The following is a 19,480-nucleotide window of genomic DNA, read 5'->3' as shown; positions in this document are numbered from 1 at the left end:
ACAGCAAACGTCACAGATGGAGGCAGTAAATAAACAAGTTTTGTTCTGGACTCGCCTAGGCTGCCAATCTCCTCATCCTGCAAAACAAACAGAGAGAAAATCCTGTCAGATGGTTGATTGAAACTGTTTATGGAAATTATATTATTACTCTAATTCCCAGAAACTTAGAAGGTACTTTGCTGTAAATATATTGGCATCAATAGCGGTATCAGCAGATGTTAGTCCATTTTTAGCGTATCAATAACTAAAACTGATCCAATATTAAAAGAAACCTAAATTCACAATTTGCATGTTTTGTAATTCCATTTAGGTTTGTACTGCTTCCGAAAACAACCCAAACCCATAAAAAAATGTGTTACTCACTTTTAATCAAGTTTTTTTTAACGTTTTGCTTTGATTCTTATCCTCTGTAATTACATCTGAGTAGCACTTTGAGATTTTAGTTACTGAAAAATTTAATTTTACAAATTAAATTAATCATTATTAAATAAACATCCAACCACATGAGAAAACTTTCTGCGGTAGGCATTTTGATTTCCTAACACACAATCAGGTTTTAAGTGCATCCTTTAAAAGGCTTAAATTTATTAATCTAAAATTCCATCCATCCATCCATCCATTTTCTGTTCACCTTTTGTCCCTAATGGGGTCAGGAGGGGTGCCGGTGCCTATCTCCAGCTACGTTCCGGGCGAGAGGCGAGGTACACCCTGGACAGGTCGCCAGTCTGTCGCAGTAATCTAAAATTAAGACCTTAAATGTTTTTCATTATTTTTTTATTATGTAAGTTGACCTAAATACCATGATCACAGATTTTAAATTTTGCTGTGGTAGGAATTTTCAATCCTGTGGGATTTTTCTGTCAGGCAAAAGTTTGAGTCACTCAAATGTCTTCATTGCTAAGATGCTAATAGACTTTTGCTAGCTAACTAGCTTATTTTGCATCTGTCATAGGTAAGTTGGATGGACTATGTTTGCTTTTGCCACTGGCTTACCTGTGTTACCTAGATTTAAAGTTTTTTTTATCTTAAATTGTATCCAAACTGGCGTAAAAAAGATCTTAAAAAGTCTTAAATTTAAACCCTGCAGTGATTCAGTGAGCTTGCAGAGAATGAGTGTTAGCATGAATCACGACCACCTGGGTGAGATTAAAGATGTGGAAGTAGTCAGAATGCAGTCGTATTGCAGTGAAAACAGGAGCCGATCGAGACTTCATGCTTCACGCCTTTCTACCGATCAGAACCGTGTCGTAATCCAGTCTGGGTCCAGAGCCGCGCAGACGATAAAGCTGACCAGCACTAAGATATTTCCACTTGAAACTTAACCAAAAGTACTTTGTAAGATTGTTTTTGTTTGTTTTTTTCAGTGCTATTGCTACTGTTTATGTTACTGGGATTTTTTGTGACAGACCAACACAGACTAGTGCAACGTTTAGTTCTGGACTTCAACTAGACCATTCCATCACATGAATACGCACTGTATCTGTGGCTGCAGCTGCACTGCAAAAACACAAAATCTTACTAAGTACTTTTTGTCTAGTTTCTAGCTCAAATATCTTATTACACTTGAAATAAGACAAAACTATCTTACAAGTAACTTTTCCGCAAGATATAGGAGCTTTTTAAAGTAAATAATTCCTTAAAGTTGATTGAAAAGTACTACTTCCACTGGCAAAATATTTCACTTATAACATGGGAAAAATGTGTTGTTATAAATGAAATAATTTTCTAGTTGTACTAGTTTTGTTTTCATCAATATTAAGGAATTATTAACTTCAAACAAGCTGGTATTTCTTGCTGGAAAGTTACTTGTAAGCTAGTTTTGCTTATTTGAAGTGAACTAAGATATTTACACTAGAAACTAGATAAAAGTACTTGGTAAGAATTTGTGTTTTTGCAGTGCATATTGCTGGATGTTTATATGCGTTGAAATGTATCACGATATCTTAAAGGACCTGTGCATGAACAGACCATGAGTGCATATTTTGAATTATATCCTGAGAGACGCTGAGCCCAGTCGGTAGGGAGTGCAGCTGCTGTCAGCTGGCTCCAGTTTACAGCAAACAAACATCCAGCAACGCGCGCCACGGTGCAGAACGTACGATAAATGCCGGGAGAAACGGGAAGACGGAAAAGCCTGGGGATGCAGAAAGCCCTGAGTGAGATGCCTGCAGGTGAGCGAGACGACAACAGAGGAAACGTAGCGACTCTGCTCGAGAGAAGAGGCGGCGTTGGTTTATGGGGAGCAGATGCAGGAAGACATCCTGGTGCATCTTTAGCACAATTAATCAGGTCACCAGAATCACACATTTTATTTTGTTTTAGCACATTTGGCTCTCGGAAATTGGATTTTGCTTTCCCGTTCAAGGATGCAGACTAATAAGGCAACTGATTCACAAAATTAGGAGGAAATCTCTGCTCTAAAACCAGCTGAAATAAATTCAAAAATATTTTATTTAACCCAAACCAGGACATCCACACATCCTTAAAAAGTCTTAAATTAATTTCTCATAAAACAAAGGCCTTAAAATGTCTTAAATTTGAAAAAAAAATAATATGTTGAATAAGTAAATTATTTAATCACGTATATTCTACGTATATTGTTTTTCTGTCACACTCTGACATTTTTATTGCGTTCTGACTAGAGACTGTTGAGGCTACCGCTAACTAGCTGCTAACATGCTCTTAACAGCTAGCTTGCTAGCTTTTCTGCATCTGCTATTTGGTCGGATAAAATTTGTACATTTGCAAAGGGACTCATGTCTGAATTTCCATCAATAATGGTCTTAAAACGTTTCCAATTTGAGTTTGTGAAACCTGCTTTTTTTATTCAAATGTGGATTGTTTTAATTGAAAATATTTCACAAATATTTTTAAAATATTTATCTAAATAATATATACATTTTAAAATAAATAACAATTATTTACTTTAAATAAATATATTTTTAAAATTATTTATTTAGAAATAAATATTTTTTATTTTTAAATAATAGTTTTTTTTTATTTTTTTAAATAAATAATTATAAAAAATTGTAAACTGGAATCAGCCTCAATCGGCCACAGGCTAATTTCTCACCTCTTTATCTTTATCTGTAACATTGTTTCTCATTTCTTCATACACTAAAAAAACCACAAAATCTAACCAAGAAGTATTTTTGGTTTAGTTTCTAGTGCAAATATTTTAGTACACATAAAATAAGATGAAATTAACGTACAAGTGACTTTTTAGAAAGATATATTTACTTATTTAAGTAAATAAATCCTTAATATTGATATTTTTAAAAAGTGCTAGGTCCACTGATTGATTATTTTATTGATAATAAAACATTTTCCTATGTGATTTGTGAAATATTGAGCACTTTTTTATCAATATTAAGGAATTATTGACTTTAATCAAGTGTCTATTGTTGCTAAAAGTTACTTGTAAGTTAGTTTTGTCTTATTTTATGGATTTTTTAGAGAAATCTGCAATAGAAGCTAAGAACCTAAAATATTTGGTCATATTTTGAGTTTTTGCAGTGTACTCTCCTGTCGACCTTTTTCTAACTCTTTCTTTCTCTCTTTTCCCGCTTACCTAACCTGCGGACTGCAGTTTTCCAGGGATATCACTGCTCTGGTAAGAAGGGAAAACCTGCCAAGCTAACACATCTCCCCCTCCTCCACCTCTTGCTGGAAGTGGAACCAGTAGAAATCCCCCAGTGTTTTCCACCAGTATCTGTGTTTCTGGTTGAAGCTTTGTTGGTCACTCTTGGCTTTTCTTTCATTGCGCTGACATTATCCTTCAGCAGACCACAAACATTCCCTCCCTGTACTTTCCACAATCAGGAAATTGGTTTGTGTTTAACTGGAGGAGTTAGGATCCAGAGGGAGCTGTAACCTGACACCACAGGTAGAGCCGGCGCTGTTGATTAAAGTCCAGTTACTCTCTCTGCCTTTCATTTTCTCATCAGCGTCTGCGCTGAAAGGATGAGGAAATATGTCAGCGTTGGATACAAATGGGAGGTTTATCTTTTTTCCCCCCTCAGAGGGTTTTATTTATGAGATTTAATTAGCGGTTTAGTTCAGGTTAAATCAAAGATGCTAACAGAAGTAGCGCTGGTTGGGAAAAACAAGAAAAGGAAACTCGGATGGGCTCGCTTCTTGTGCTTCAGGCCGGGCTCTCCGGTACAGAAGGTGGGTATATCTGCAGGAAATCTCAGTTTTTTCCATTTAATCCCATCATTTTGGGTGAATAACGTTAAAACTATTAGCTGCTTTTCTGCCTTCATCCAGCTGTCAGTCAGGCATTGATTGTCCTCCGCTGATAATCTCATCAGCTCTAACAGAGACTGCAGAGGAGGGTTTTTTTTTTAAACGAGCTGAATCTGTGAGGACAGAGAGGCACATGGAGATGGAGAAAGCAGGAAATTTATTCAGGAATTAAAGAGGAATGGCGACGGTTTCAGATTAACTCCAGATTATTTTTTTACAGGACCGTTTGAACCTTGTTCACATTTTCAATGTTTTCTCTCTTTATTTTGTTGGGATTTTGTGTTGCAGTTGTGCATAATTGGTAAGAGGAAGGGAAAGGGATTAAGATGTCTTCACGAGATGTTAAAGGAGAAAATCTGAAAAGTGCGGCGTGCACTTATATTTAACCCCACTTAGTAAATACTTTCTAAAATCACTTTCCAACTGCTTTAGACAGTTGTAATAAAACTCCATCATCTTTCCGCATCTACTTGCCCAGATTCTCAATTTAGTATTTACTTGTGGACTTTAACTAGGCCATTTCATTATATGAACACATGTTGTATATATGGCTGCCTGTGCACTTCAAAAACTCAAAATCTTACAAAGTATTTTTGGTCTAGTTTCTGGTGCAAATACCTCAGTACGCTTTAATTAAACTAACTTAAAGTAACATTTTAGCAAGATATAGGAGCTTGTTTTAAGTAAATAATTCCTTAATTTTTTTTTTAAGTTCTAGTTTCACTGGCAGATTATGTCACTTCAAATAAAACAATTTTTCCATGTAAGTAAAATAATCTGCCAGTGGAACTAGTTCTTTTTTAAAATTAATATTAAGGAATAACTGAGTCAAAACAAGCTCATTATCTTGTTGAAAAGTTAGTTTTGTCTTATTTCATGTGTACTAAGATATTTTCAACAGAAACTTGACAAAAATACTTTTTGTATTGTCGTTGGTGGTTGTGCAGGAGGCTCCACTTTTGCTTTTCATAGATGTACGGTTGTATAATTGCGCATATGTTTGCAGCCATTTTTGTGTATAAACACTTATTTGAATTTAAAGTGATAAAAAGTCAAAAAGTTTTTATTCTGAAAGGAAATTAAAAACTCATTATGTAGGAATAATTTTTTTCAAAAACTTTAACAAAAATGTTTTGTATAGACCAAAAACACATCTTAAGCTGTTCAAGGAAGCATAAGAGGTCACCTTTAATGGCTGTAAGAGGAAAAGAGACAAATGCACACCACACTTTTCAGATTAACTGCTTCCTTTTTCACAGTTTTTGGCTACTTTGTCTCTTTGTACTCTAAAGTTTTTTCTTCTGAAGTGAGAAAATGTGAAAACGTTCAGAGGATTTAGATGTTTTGATTTCAGGGCTCTGTAAATGTTGTCGTATAATCTCTTGCAGGCGTATTCCCAGGATGCATACCTCAAAGGAAATGAGGCGTACAGCGGAAATGCCCAGAACATCCCGGAGCCGCCTCCCATATGCTACCCTCGGATCGAGCTGAAGTCCGACCCGGGGCCCGCCAGGCGACCGGCCCCCACGGACAACAGCAGCCGGCCCGAGGTCCTGTCCGTCAGCAATGACGGCACCAGGACTCCAGCCGGTCCGGTGGACCGCGGATCCCGGTTGGCTCAGGCCGGACCCAGCCACCGGACTGAGGAGAACCGGTACCGCTCCCCAGCGGACCGACTCAGACCCCACGCCACAGGATGTCCGCCGTACCCAGAGACGTTCTCGCCGTTGGTGAGAGCGCCGCTCGCCGCCACATCAACGGACACGTTCTCCACCACCACCTCCCCCACCGCCAACCACTGCTCCCCGTCGCCGCCGGCGCCGACCACCTCACCCCATCAGAACATCGACTGGCGGACCTACACCACCTACAAGGACTACATTGACGCCAAGCGGCTGCACACGTACGGCTGCCGCACCATCCAGGAGCGCCTGGACAGTCTGCGAGCCGCTGCCAACTCAGCCTACGCCCCAAAGGCCGCCACCCCCTCCCAGGTCCGACGGAGGAGCGCCTCCAACGAGCGGGGGGTGGACCCGACCGCACCGCCGCCGCTCCGCAGTGCATCCCATGAGCGGCTGGGTGGCCCACCAGACAGGACTTCCCGCCACTGGCCTCGGAGCGCCTCTCAGGATGCTTTGCCGTTCCCCGGTGCCGCCCGGGTCGCCAAACCCCGAGCCAGGTCCTGCGACCACATCAGTCACAAGATGGAGGACAAACAGGAAACAAACAGGAGGAGTTTACCTCCTCCAAAACCGGAGCAGCGGCTGTCCAACTCGCCTGATGTTACGAAAGGTACAACAGATTCTGCACTAGCGGTCAGAGCGGACGGCCTCATAATGAGGCCTTCGCGCCTGCCCGTCAAAAACTCCCTCTGCGACCTTTCCCCCACCTCGTCCGCCATTAAAACCACAGAGCCTCTTCGAGACCAAAGAGCCAACGCCGTGGGGAACCACCTGGGCTTCTCCCCGCTGAACCTGGAGCTCCGCGGCCGAGCCGACAGCCTGAAGACGGAGAACCGGTCCGAGTCGGGATTAGCTGCAAGGTCGTCGTCCTGCTCCAGCGCCGCCTCCAGATTGCCCACACTCAGGCCAATGAAGAGCGAAGTCCTCACAATATCCTCAACCGCCACTGTCGCCCAAAAACCAGTGGTCAAGGAGACGCCAGCGCGGACTAACGGCGGTCTCTCAGAGGGCGTCGAAGGACCCGATGCCACGGTCGTCGTCCTACGAAGAGATAAGACCGCCGGAGGCGCCCGCGCCCGGCCTCCGTCCTATGTCAACGACAGGCAGCGAGAAGTAAAGTCGCCGCCGCTATTGAAGGCGGGGTCGGCGGACGCAGCGATGTGCTGGGCGTCCAACGAGACGCTGCTCAGGAGGCTGGGAGACACGAGGCACAAATCCGGCTCCTGCAACCTGAATGACTCCCTGGACTCCATCCCCTTCATAGGTGAGGCAGCAGCCAAAACTGTCCGACTCCAACATGTACTTCCTGTTAGAGACGCTGATCTGTCAGCGCGACCCAATCAGATTGATACGACTCATCAGAAACCAGTTCTTCTGATTGGATGTTCAGGTGCAGGCATCCGTCCATCCATCCATCCATCTATCCATCCATCCTTTTTCCGTCCTTCTGTCCATCCATCCATCCTTTTTTTATTCATCCATCCATCCATCCTTTTTCCATCCATCCATCCATCCATCCATCCATCCATCCATCCATCCTTTTTCCATCCATCCATCCATCCATCCATCCATTCATCCTTTTTCCGTCCTTCTGTCCATCCATCCATCCTTTTTTTATTCATCCATCCATCCATCTTTTTCCATCCATCCATCCATCCTTTTTCCATCCATCCATTCATCCATCCATCCATCCATCCATCCATCCATCCATCCATCCATCCGTCCATCCATCCATCCATGTTAGTCAGCTGTTTTCATGCCATAAGTCTGTCTTCAGTCAGAGGCCTCTTCAGATTTGTTGCTACACTGACTGCTCCTGGAGATCCATCACCATCCATACGGACTTTTTGAATACTCAGATATAAGTTCATTTTCTTTTGGGATAAAGTATTTTTAACTGAATTGAATTAAACTAATAGAAAACTTTACTAAATTTTGGAGAAAATGTTAAATTTACCTTTAAGTAAGTGATTCTCGTGTGATGGCTGTTTTACATATTTTCTGAGAAATTTGTTTAAATCTAGATAAGAAAACTAGAGACATTCTTTTGTCTCCCGTCTAGATTTGCTTATCAAAGTGGAGAAATTAAAAAAACGTTCCTCCCAGAATAACAAAAAGTCTTCTTATAAAGTCAGAGTTTGCTGCCAGACACAACAAAGAAGTCCTTTTATCATCCAGGCTCGTTATTGGCTCCAGTTTGTGGTGTTTCCCTGCTTTTGGTTTCATATTTACTCTACAGCCATGGGAACCGAGAAATCAGCAAAAAAAAAAGTCCTCAGAATATTTACTGATGTGTTTTTGCTCCTTAATTTGGCGTAAAGTTATTGATATTTGATCTCTGTGATCGTCCAGCCTCTCTGATCCAGATATGATTCATTCCTGACATATTTGTCATCTGTGGTTATTTCCTCCTTTGCTTTTCGGGCGTGCCAGCCTGCTGACGGCTCATATCGGCCTTTATGACACAGGATGATTTAACGCTGACTGGCTGCTCATGTAAAAGTGAAGCCGTCTGGCAGCTTATCGGGCAGAAACGTCACGCTGACTGCTTCGTTTTGTTTTTGCCGTGCTGGCTCTTATCGCTGCGTTTTATTGCCGTCTGTTAATGTTTTTATTCAAGTTGAGGCATCAGGTGAGAGTTAAGCCTTGTGCTGGTATTTAAACTCCTGCATTGCAGAAAGTTTGAAGAGGAACAAATGAGACTTGAATAAAAATATAAATCTTTGTTCTTCCGCAGTGAGAACATAAACTTTCTTTTTTCAGTCAGGTCAGTTACAAGTTTATCATCGAATCCCACACAGGAGAAATGTTCAAATAGTTTGAGAAAAAATAATCTAGACAAAAACACGGAGGGGGGGAAAAGCAGAAAACGGCCATTTTAAATAAACTCAAGATCAACAGGAGTTCAGATTTCAGAAAGATGTAAGTGAGGAAGAGAAGAAATGTTTGATGTGGTTAATTATTCAGGTGAGAAAACGGATCATTTCCACCTTAAAAGTTTCTATTAGCGTGTTTAATTTAAATCAAACATTCTCTTTTAGGTTGATCAGCTGTTTCTTGAATTTATATTTGTTTATTTATATGTTGAGTTAAGTTTGACAATTCATTTTGAGTTGCAGGGTTTTTTTTCTCAATTTTGTAAGTTTTCAAAGTCTTAATTTTTAATATGATTGTCAATGGTAAATGTTATTGTTAAATTAACAAATATGTATTTATTCTTTAGTAATTACTGTATATGTATATAATTAATTATATATTTGTTTTCTTGCTACTTTTTAAAGCTTTTATTTTTAGTCTGATCCCCCATTGGCGAATATTAGTGTTAAATTAATCAACATATTTACCATTTTGCTAGTTTTTAAAGCTTTTATTTTTAATCCCTAAATGTTATTAAATATTAATATTAAATTAACAAATATATTTTTATTTTAGATTTGACAAGTTTTTATTTTTTATATTACCTTCTAATAATATTTTATATACTTTTTTTTTACTTAGTTTTAGCAAGTAATTTTTTATTTACATTTTTAAAAAATGTATTTAATGTTTAATTTAAGTGTTTATTTGTTTTTTTAATCTTTGATACAGCGGGTTATTTTATATTTTGAGGGTCGTTGAGTTCACGAGAAAATAGTTGAAATGGTTATTGAATCTTTGCGTGTTGTTTGTAGCTGTAAAATATTGGCTGAAGCTGTGAACTGCATGCTTCAACAGCTGATTAATCATGTATAATTAAAGCAACACACATTTTATCTATAAATAACTCTGACTGGTGACACAAAGAAACGATGTTTTGGGCTGAGGTTTAACATTCGCAGATGTTTTTGGCTCCCAGTCCAATAAAAACCCAAAGCAAAACATTAAAACTTGTAAATTCAGTTTCCATCCCAGATTCTGATTATGGATCGAAACCACTGACTAAACCAGAACATTCTTTAATCCTTCAGTCACATTTCCAGCCTCTGTTTTCATACACAAAACATTCCTCTGTCTGTTTGACTGCCTCATTTTGTTTCTACTACAAACCCGTGATTCTGGTTCTGATTTCTGATTTACGAGGGAAATTTGCCTCCTTTCTCTCAACCTCTGGGCCCTGATTTGTGTCCTCAGACGAACCGTCCAGCCCGAGCATCGACCAGGACAGCACGCACATTCCCGCGTCCGGGGTGATCTCAACTCCCCTCATTACCACCATCCCACCCAGCCCCACGTCTTCCTCTCCTCTCATTCGACGCCATCTGTCACACGATCAAGGTAATGTCAACAGATTAATTTAAATTAGGAAAGCAAAAATTCATCTACTTATGATCAATCAATTGTTTATTAGATTAAAATTAGTTCCAGTCATTAACCAATAACGTCTGCTTAGACCTGTTGTTAGTGTTGTAGTTTGGCCACCATCCAGCAGAGGGCGCCGCTGGTCCTCCTTAACCTGAGCCGTTGTTCAGACACAGACAGAAACAAAGATGGCGGCGCTTAACGGAACGAGAAAGAGAAACGGTCCTAACAGAGTCCGTTGTGGGCAGTGATGGCATAGTTACTTTGAAAAAGTAACTTTAATCGGATTACTGATTACTCCTTGAAAAAGTAACTTAGTTAGATTACTGACTACTTGTTTTGGAAAGTAACTAAGTTACATTAAAATTAACTTTTTTAGTTACTTTCTGCAGCTGCTAACAACAACAACGCTCCGCCTCCTGTGAAAATTACATTGATCTTTTGCATTGATCATTTATCTTTCGTTGAACTGAAGAGGAGATTGTTTAATGGTTACAACAGTACAAATAAAAAACGGGATTAATTTGTTTTCCACTGTAGTCTGGAAAACTCTAAGAAGGATTTTAAAGCCCCATATTTCCCCCCAGCCTCCAGGTTCTGCGATACGGCCCTGCGTTTGGTGTCGCAGCGCACAGAGCTCCTCCTGCAGCTCCACAACTCAGATGGCTGCACAGATTTGTGACACTTATCTTAATATTAATAATTATAATGGCGTTAAGTTGCCATTATAATTATTGGCAACTACGGACCCGTTTATTCGTGGCTGTTTGGACGTTTATTGCGCTGTTCAAATTAGTTTCGATGTTTGCAGTTTTCTGGAGCGCAACGCGAAGCTCGATGTCATTCAGAGGTAATATATTAACTTGACATTAACAAAGACACAGCGGGACGGATCATCCGGGAAATGAGAGCCTGACTAAAACTACCTTAATGACGGACAAATTCTGGGATTTATTATGAGTCTCTGCTTATTTCCAAACCCAAATGAGCAACTTCACGTTCAAAAACGAGCCCAAAAAGGCTCAACCCGCCACTCATTAAATTTGCAAGCAACTTAAAAAAACAAAAAATCCCAAAGCTGCTTATGATAATCGGACTTGGCGACAGAAACTCAAAATAGTTCCAGTTTTTCCATCAACAAAATGCGCGTCTCCCTCCATTGTTTACATTTCTGTCGCATAGAGACGTCGGTCACTCGACAAGACGCGTAGAGGAAATACGATTAAATAACAAAAGAAAATAGTAACGCAAAGTGATTTCGATAAGCAACTGTAGTCTGACTACTGGATTTGAAATAGCAACGCGTTAGATTACTCGTTACTAAAAAAAGTGGTCCGACGTCAGTACTGACATCACTGGTTGTGGGATTCAAAATTCACTTCATGCGGTTCTGCTTTAAAATATAAAAACTCGATAAGGTCCTAAAGTTTCACATTAATAGCTCTACATGATGCAGCAACGTCAGTTTCCCAACCAAAAGGCGAGGATGATAAAATGTGACGACAGAAAAGTGGTCGTGAGTTAATGAGCGAAGTTTTAACATTCATACCATACCACACCACAGACAGTACTTTTATATAAAAATCTCTGTTAATTGTAAATTAAGTGTTTCACATATTTTATTCCTGTTTTGTAATATTTCATAAAATCTCTTAAGTTTAATAATGCAATCGAGATTTTATGAAATAATATTTCATAAAATCTCTTAAGTTTAATAATGCAATCGAGACCACAAGTCTGTTTATTCAATCAGTATTTAGTACGACTGACAAAGTAATATTATTTTTTATATAAATTCAGCATATTCCGAAGAATTTAAACCTTTATGTTAGATGATTAGCCCTCTTGATACAAAAGAAATCTTGGGTTTTTAAGAAAATGGCCCCAGTCGATAAGATTAATCAATTTTAGATCAAGTCATTCATCGATAACTTGCATTTCTAATTTAAATATCTTGTTTAAAATGAATGAATGTATAATATATTTGTGTCCATTTCTTTTATAGATTCTCTTCATCTCTCAGTTATCGGGTCAGACTCTGGTACAAAATCGGAGCGGTCCAAATCGTACGATGAAGGCATCGATAACTACCATGAGGAAAGCAGAGGGTGAGTAACAGCCACTGCCTGAGTGAAATTTAACCCCATTCCTACACTTGTACTTTTATGATAGATTAATTAAAAGCTTTTTTTCTTTGATTTAAATGTCTTTAGTCACAGAATCAATATGTGACTGAAGATAAACGTTGATCTAATTGAAATTCATCATCCAATTTAAGTTTCATCCAGTTGTTTGATTGTAAAATGAAAACAACTAATGTCTTGTTTTCATTTGTTCGGCTCTTAAACCTCCCAGCAGCAACAGTAACCAAGCCATTTTGGCCTCCTTAAATATAATCAAACTCTCTGGATTTTAGTGTTTGTTTGCTCAGGTTTCACTTGCACTCTAGAGAGACGTTGATGTTTGTCTGAACCACCAACACAGCTTCAACAAACAGAACTCCAAACCACTGAAAATGCAGCAGCTCTTTCAAGTCTCCTAACATTTCATGTTTTGTCTCTTGCACTCAGGAGGTCTCTGCTTCCTGGACTGAAAAGTTTGAGGAAGGTAAGTTGTCTGTTGCGAGACAGTCCCGGCTGTCCTTACATGACCCGCTTATCCGCATGTCTTCCTCTGTAGTTTATCAGCCTTTTAGTTCACACCCACAAGATTAATGTTCTCCTACTGGAATGTGAATATATTATGGAAAACACAGACAGCTATATAGTCAACACCAGGTAAATAATTGATAGGAAATTTAATATGTTGACGTTTTTCTTTCATAAAATGTTTCATAACTTGGTCAGATTTTGCATATGTTTGTTAGTATTTTATTTATTGAAAGTTTATTGTGTTTTTTATATTTCAGGCTGTAGACAGGTCATCAGAAGATTCTGGATCCAGACGAGATTCCTCATCAGACGTCTTCTGCGACGCCACCAAGGAGGGTTTGCTACATCTGAAGCAGCTTCATGCAGATAAGGGAAAGGTGTGTATTCTCCCTGCATAATAAAACACAAACCCTGCTGTCCTTGTAAAGTATTAGACTCGCGTACCTAGAAATTAAATCTTTATAATGACTGAAATTAATGTTTTTTTTAATTACATGGCTTTAAATACACTTATCACTGATCTTAAATTAGTTTGGATTTGTTTCTCATGGGACTTTTCTGACAGGCAAAAGTTTGAGTCACCTGCAGACAAATTTATTCTGTTCTGTGATTCAAAGCGGGTGTGGATAGAGGTAGCTATCTGCTATCTGCTCTTGCTAGCTGACTATGAGGTGTAAGTGCAAATTTTGACAAATATTTTCAAAAAAACAAACAAAAAGTATTTACATATGTATTAGGTCTGAAATGATTAATCGATTGTTGAAGTAATCATCACCTAATTTAGTAATTGATTAAACTTTAACTGGAATATTTAGACTCAAAAAAGATCATTTACTGAAAGAAAATAACATATTCAGACTAGTAATTAAACAAAGTCGTACAAAAATGTATACATTGTGCATTTAATATTAAAACACTGTTGTAAATATGTTTTAGCCAAAACTCCTCAAGTGGCAGTTTTAGCTCCACCCTGTTCAGATTTACTAAAAGAATTATATGTTGTTGAATTTTAGGCAATAAAAAGTTTCTTTTTTAGTTAAAAACGGCATTGAATTATTTATTATTTGCATTTTAAATACCTAATACTATGAATTCGATTAATTGATTAATCATGAGAATAGTTGACAGATTACTAAAATAATTATTTGTTGCCCTAATATATTTGTCATGATGCAGGTCATAATGGTTCTAAAAAATGACGAGTTACGATTTTTTAAGACCTTAAAAAATTCTTAAGACTTTTAAAGGTCTTAAAAAGTTTTTAAGTCAAGACTTTTAAGGTCTTTTGAGGTCTTAAAAAGTCTTTAATCTGAGTTGATGAAGCCTGCAGGGAACACACACCTGACCTACTGTAGTTATGTTGACAGTAACAGCCGGCTGTTTTGGGTACACCATGAAGTCAATGTTTTCCCTCTGCAGCGTGTCGGAGGAGGAAACCGGCAGTGGAAACAGATGTACGCCGTGTTGAGAGGCCACTACCTCTGCCTGTACAAAGACAAGAAGGAGGGCCAGGCTCACGCCAGCTGCCAGACCATAGAGGAGCCGCTGCAGATTAGCATCAAGGCCTGTCTGATCGACATCTCCTACAGCGACACAAAGCGCAAAAACGTCCTGAGGCTGACCACGTCGGACTGCGAGTACCTGTTCCAGGCGGAGGACCGGGAGGACATGCTGGCCTGGATCCGAGTCATACAGGAGAGCAGCAACCTGGATGAGGAGGTTCATCTTCATCCTTTGCTAATATCGTTATTGTTTGCATGTTTGGCCTTGAGTTGGTGCGGCTATCTGCGTCTAAAAATGTTAAATTTATACAATGAATGCACTTATGAAGGAACTTAATTCACTCAATTGATTTTTAATTTGAAGGTTTCGTTTTTGGAAAATCTAAATTTTTTTATTTTCCATCACCAAACGTTTTGGGTTTCCGTAGTTTAGAGTGACACACAAAGCCGCCATCTTGTTTGACAAGCTTTATTTTTTAGTTTATATTTGAACTTTCAATTCAAATCAAAAATACTTTATTGATCCCAAATGGAAATTAAATGAACTTGATGAATTCAGGTCAATTTTACGACAAAATATGAGTCAGGCTCAGATTTTTATTTATTTTTATATTTATTTATTTATTTACAAAATTAAAGTCATGATGTCACATATAGCAATGCAGGCATAAAATGTTTAAATTACCAGAAAAACGTCATAACATTTGGAGAATGAAGTAGTAATTTTATAAGAACTCTTAATACAGAAACTAAAAAAAATTAGTTATTCAAGATATTTTCTCATTAAAACTACCTTTTTCTCTTAATTTTAAGATATTCCAATAAAACTGTGTTTTTATTCATTCTCGTAATTAAACAAAAATTCTCACAGCCTGGCCCTAATTTGTAAAACTCACAGAAGGGTTTATTAAAGTAAAAGCCATTTTTGAAAATATTTTATGTCATTTGTAATTTCTTTTTTTAGAAAAGAAAGCAAGAAAAAGAAACTGATTCCGGCATAAAAAATTGAATAATAATAATCGATTACTAAAATAATCGTTAGTTGCAGTCCTAAACAGTTGCATGTTATTTTCTTCTTCTCTTTCTTTTAGGACGCGGCTTTCACCAGCCATGACCTCATCAGTCGGAGGATCAAGGAGTACAACACTTTGATGAGGTGAGGAGACAACAGAGACGTCTTCAGTGGTTAGAGCCTTTCGATCTGATCTGAAATCTCAGTTGATCATTTATTTGATCGTTTCCTCCAGCCCGACAGGCAGTAAGACCGAGCCGTCGCCCAGGGCGTCGCGCCAGTCGCTCAGCATCAGACAGACGCTGCTGGGAGGCAAAGGAGAGACCAAAGCAACGAGTCCGCACTCACCCAAACCAGAGCAGGAGAGGAAGGGCAGCCACAAAGGTGGGAAACTTCCCCTTTAAGTCACAGCTTCCATTTAGCCAGACTAAGAAAGGGTCAGGGTTCAATATGTGCTGATGTTACCCACTGTGTGCAGATGACACCAGCCCTCCCAAAGACAAGGGGACATGGAGGAAAGGCATCCCTGGGCTGATGAGGAAACCTTTTGAGAAGAAGCCGTCTCCTGGAGTCACATTTGGAGTCAGACTGGATGACTGTCCTCCAGCTCAGACCAACAAGGTGAGGCCAATCTGTCCACAGTCGGGTCCAAACGCTCTTTAGAACACGCCCCAATAAATACTTCACTCTCCATCCTCAACAAGCTCCTCAAGCACTTAAAAAAAACACCTAGCTGCTTCTGGCAGTAAGTTCATTTTTTGGTGTTTGGAAAATGAGCCTTTGCAACGTCATAAGTCAGTAGGCATTTCCCCGTTACCTAGCAACCCCAGGAGAGTTCCACCCGTCACCTAGCAACCAAAGGTTGCTAGGTGACGGAACGTTTGGTCAGCTGGTTTATGGCTGATGTGGTTGACTTACGATCCAGCTTCTGCTTTTCAAAGATGTACGGTTGGAAAACTGCGCTTCTGTTTGGAGCCATTTTGACTGAGAGTTTAAACGTTGAGTTGGGGGGCGTGGCCAACAGCAGCTTATTTGGATTTAAAGAGACAAGACGCCCTAAACCAGCTCATTCTGAAAGGAGTTCACTATAGGCAGAACTGAGCAGGACAACATCTGATTATTTAACATTGATTTTGTGTAAAAAATTTAATTACCATATTTTGTATCGGTCATAAACCGATCCCAGTCTGTTCAAGAAAGAATAATACAGGTCACCTTTAAGGATCAAGATCTGCTTATATCGATCAATCCATCCACCTTTACATTCAGCCAACTAACTTTCCATCCATCATCCATCCAACTAACTTTCCAACAATCCATCCATCCAACTAACTTTACATCAATCCATCCATCCAACTTACTTTCCATCTATCATCTTTGGACCTGGTTTGTTATGAAACAGTGAGAACAAAACAGTCATTGAATGTAAGAATCTGGTTTCATACATTCCAGATTCTTACATTCTGGAATGTATGAAATAAAATGAGCTTTGTGCTGTATCTTTGTTTATTAAGCACCAAAAGTTGCAGTCATATCAGTTTTTTTAGGTGTTTTTCTCTCTGTCCTCCAGTTTGTGCCTCTGATCGTGGAGGTTTGCTGTAAGCTGGTGGAGGACAGAGGGCTGGAGTACACGGGCATCTACAGGGTCCCCGGGAATAATGCTGCCATCTCCAACATGCAGGAGGAGCTCAATAACAAGGGCATGGGTGACATCGATATCCAGGATGACGTAAGTGTCCTTCGTCGATCTGAATCCTAGAACGCCTGCAGGGCTCCGTCCTCGTTAGGTCAGGGTAACACCTGCCATTTATTGACCCTCAGGATACAGAAATCAATATTTTGGATCGTTTCTCTTGCAGAAATGGAGGGACCTCAATGTGATCAGCAGCTTATTGAAGTCCTTCTTTCGAAAGCTTCCTGAGCCCCTGTTCACCAACGGTGAGCTGGTTCTGCGCCCCACCTGGTGGCCGAAGCGTGAACTGCGGTTTTAACAAACACTGTTCTCCCTGCAGATGGGTACGCAGATTTTATTGAAGCCAACAGGATAGAGGATCCAGTGGAGAGACTGAAGGTGCTCAAGAGGCTGGTGAGTAAAGCTGATGAAATTCACCTCAAAATACGAGAACAAGGTTTTCAAGTTACTGTTGGGATGTAAAAGTTTCACTGTAGAACTCGGGACCGGTCAGAACCGGTCCAACTGGGTCAGGTTTCATTAACTAACTATCCATTAATCCAACTATCCATCTGTCCATTTATCCAACTAACCATCCATCCATCCATCCAATTAACTAATCTTCCCTCCTTCCCTCCAACTAATCACCCAACCATCCATCCATCCATCCATCCATCCATCCATCCATCCATCCATCCATCCATCCATCCATCCATCCATCCATCCAATTAACTAAGCTTCCCTCCCTCCATCCATTCAACCAACTAATCATCCAACCAACCAACTAATCATGCATCCATCCATCCATCCACCCAACCAACTAACCATGCGTCCATCCAACCAACTAACTAACCATCCATCCATCCAACCAACCAAAAAACTAACTAACCATTCATCCATCCACTTATCCAACTAACAATCAATCCATTCAACTAGCCATCCATCCAATTAACTAACCTTCCATCCATCCAATATATTTATGTATATATAATGTATATTTTCTGCAGCTTCATGAGCTTCCAGATCATCACTACGAGACGCTGAAGTTCCTCTCAGCTCATCTGAAAACTGTAGCTGAGAACTCAGAGAAAAACAAGGTTATCACCTCATAACGTTTAAACCTTTTTAATTTACCTTTAGACGTAGTGTAGACTCTAAACACACACCTCTGGTTTCAGATGGAGCCGAGGAACCTGGCCATCGTGTTCGGCCCCACTCTGGTGCGTACCACCGACGACAACATGACCCACATGGTGACCCACATGCCCGACCAGTACAAAATAGTGGAGACGCTCATTCAGAACGTGAGCCTCTCATCCTTCGTCCTTTTAAACATTAAAAACAGGAAGTTCAGCTTTTATAACGTCTTGTTTCCTTTCAGTACGACTGGTTTTTCACTGACGATGGGAACGGAGAACCAGTGGTGAGTTAATGCAGTTCAGGATATGAAGGCCGTTCAGTGAGAAACATTTAGTTATAACATGATGTTTTTTTATTTGTAAAATTGATACAAGAGTAAAACTCAACATTCCTCATTTAATTTTTTGATTATTTTTCATGTATTATAGAATGACTACTTTGTTCTCGTATCATTGTGACTTTATTATCGTTTTATTGAGTCTTTATTATCTTATTACAACTTTATTCTGGATTAGTCTCATTTTATTAAGACTTTTTATTCTTATTACAATTTTATCCTTTGATTATTGCGGCTTGGTTTCGAACTATTGTGACTTTATTCTTGTAATATAACTTTATTCTCGTGTTATTACTTTTTTCTTTCTTGTATTACTACAACTTTATTTTCTTAATGTTCTGGTTTTATTCTCTTATTATGGCGACTTTATTTTTGTAATATTATAGCTCTGTTCTTTTATTTAATTATTTTATTTTATTTATTTCGAACAGACAAAAGTAAAATCAAGGGAAAAAACTTTTTTTGCTTAGTTTTTTTGTTATTTTTTTCTCGTATTATTACAACTTTATTTTCTTAATGTTCTGAGTTTATTCTCATTATTTTGACCTCATTATAATAATACTTTATTCTCATCATTATTTATTTGTTTGTTTATATTCAGTCATATTGAATTACTAGCATCACTCTTGGGTATATATATATATATTTTATAACCTTTATCTCTTATAGTTATATTTGTATTATTAATATTTAACACCTCAGATAGAGTAGCTTGTCAACGAATGAGACATTTCCCTTTGTGGATCAATAAAGTATCTTCTATTCTATACATTTTTTTAATACTTCGTTGAAGTGTGGAAGGCGCTGTATAGTAATAATTGTTTTTTTGTGTTTATTAATTTCATAACAGTAGGAAATCAGATTCAGTACAATATTTGTATGTAATATTGTAATATGTAATATCCTTACATTTCATAAGAAGAAAAGTAATTTCTTACGAAATACATTTAAAAAAAGA

The 19,480-nt window shown here is 38.8% G+C and overlaps 1 protein-coding gene across 5 annotated transcripts in view; it reads left to right on the top strand.

Moving 5' to 3' along the window:
• arhgap21 (Rho GTPase activating protein 21) overlaps positions 1-19,480 on the top strand; it is an 87,467-nt gene that overhangs the window by 60,040 nt on the left and 7,947 nt on the right. For 3 of the 5 annotated variants that reach the window (XM_023325995.1, XM_023325994.1, XM_014471277.2), the window contains 16 exons: positions 3,590-3,613; positions 5,637-7,194; positions 10,041-10,184; positions 12,214-12,316; positions 12,779-12,815; positions 13,117-13,236; positions 14,279-14,578; positions 15,453-15,517; positions 15,609-15,757; positions 15,852-15,994; positions 16,944-17,102; positions 17,233-17,311; positions 17,386-17,459; positions 18,053-18,142; positions 18,224-18,349; positions 18,427-18,468. In XM_023325995.1, coding sequence (XP_023181763.1) covers positions 3,590-3,613; positions 5,637-7,194; positions 10,041-10,184; positions 12,214-12,316; positions 12,779-12,815; positions 13,117-13,236; positions 14,279-14,578; positions 15,453-15,517; positions 15,609-15,757; positions 15,852-15,994; positions 16,944-17,102; positions 17,233-17,311; positions 17,386-17,459; positions 18,053-18,142; positions 18,224-18,349; positions 18,427-18,468 — 3,213 coding nt within the window. Of the gene's footprint in view, positions 1-3,589; positions 3,614-3,639; positions 4,171-5,636; positions 7,195-10,040; positions 10,185-12,213; positions 12,317-12,778; positions 12,816-13,116; positions 13,237-14,278; positions 14,579-15,452; positions 15,518-15,608; positions 15,758-15,851; positions 15,995-16,943; positions 17,103-17,232; positions 17,312-17,385; positions 17,460-18,052; positions 18,143-18,223; positions 18,350-18,426; positions 18,469-19,480 lie in introns of those variants that run through there. The other 2 variants (XM_023325996.1, XM_023325993.1) reach the window with 2 other exon arrangements.

Source organism: Xiphophorus maculatus, chromosome 21 (assembly GCF_002775205.1).
Source record: "Xiphophorus maculatus strain JP 163 A chromosome 21, X_maculatus-5.0-male, whole genome shotgun sequence".
NCBI classification, from domain to species: domain Eukaryota; kingdom Metazoa; phylum Chordata; class Actinopteri; order Cyprinodontiformes; family Poeciliidae; genus Xiphophorus; species Xiphophorus maculatus.
The sequence above is the reverse complement of the archived record's forward strand: the minus strand, read 5'-3'. Positions and strand labels throughout refer to the sequence as shown.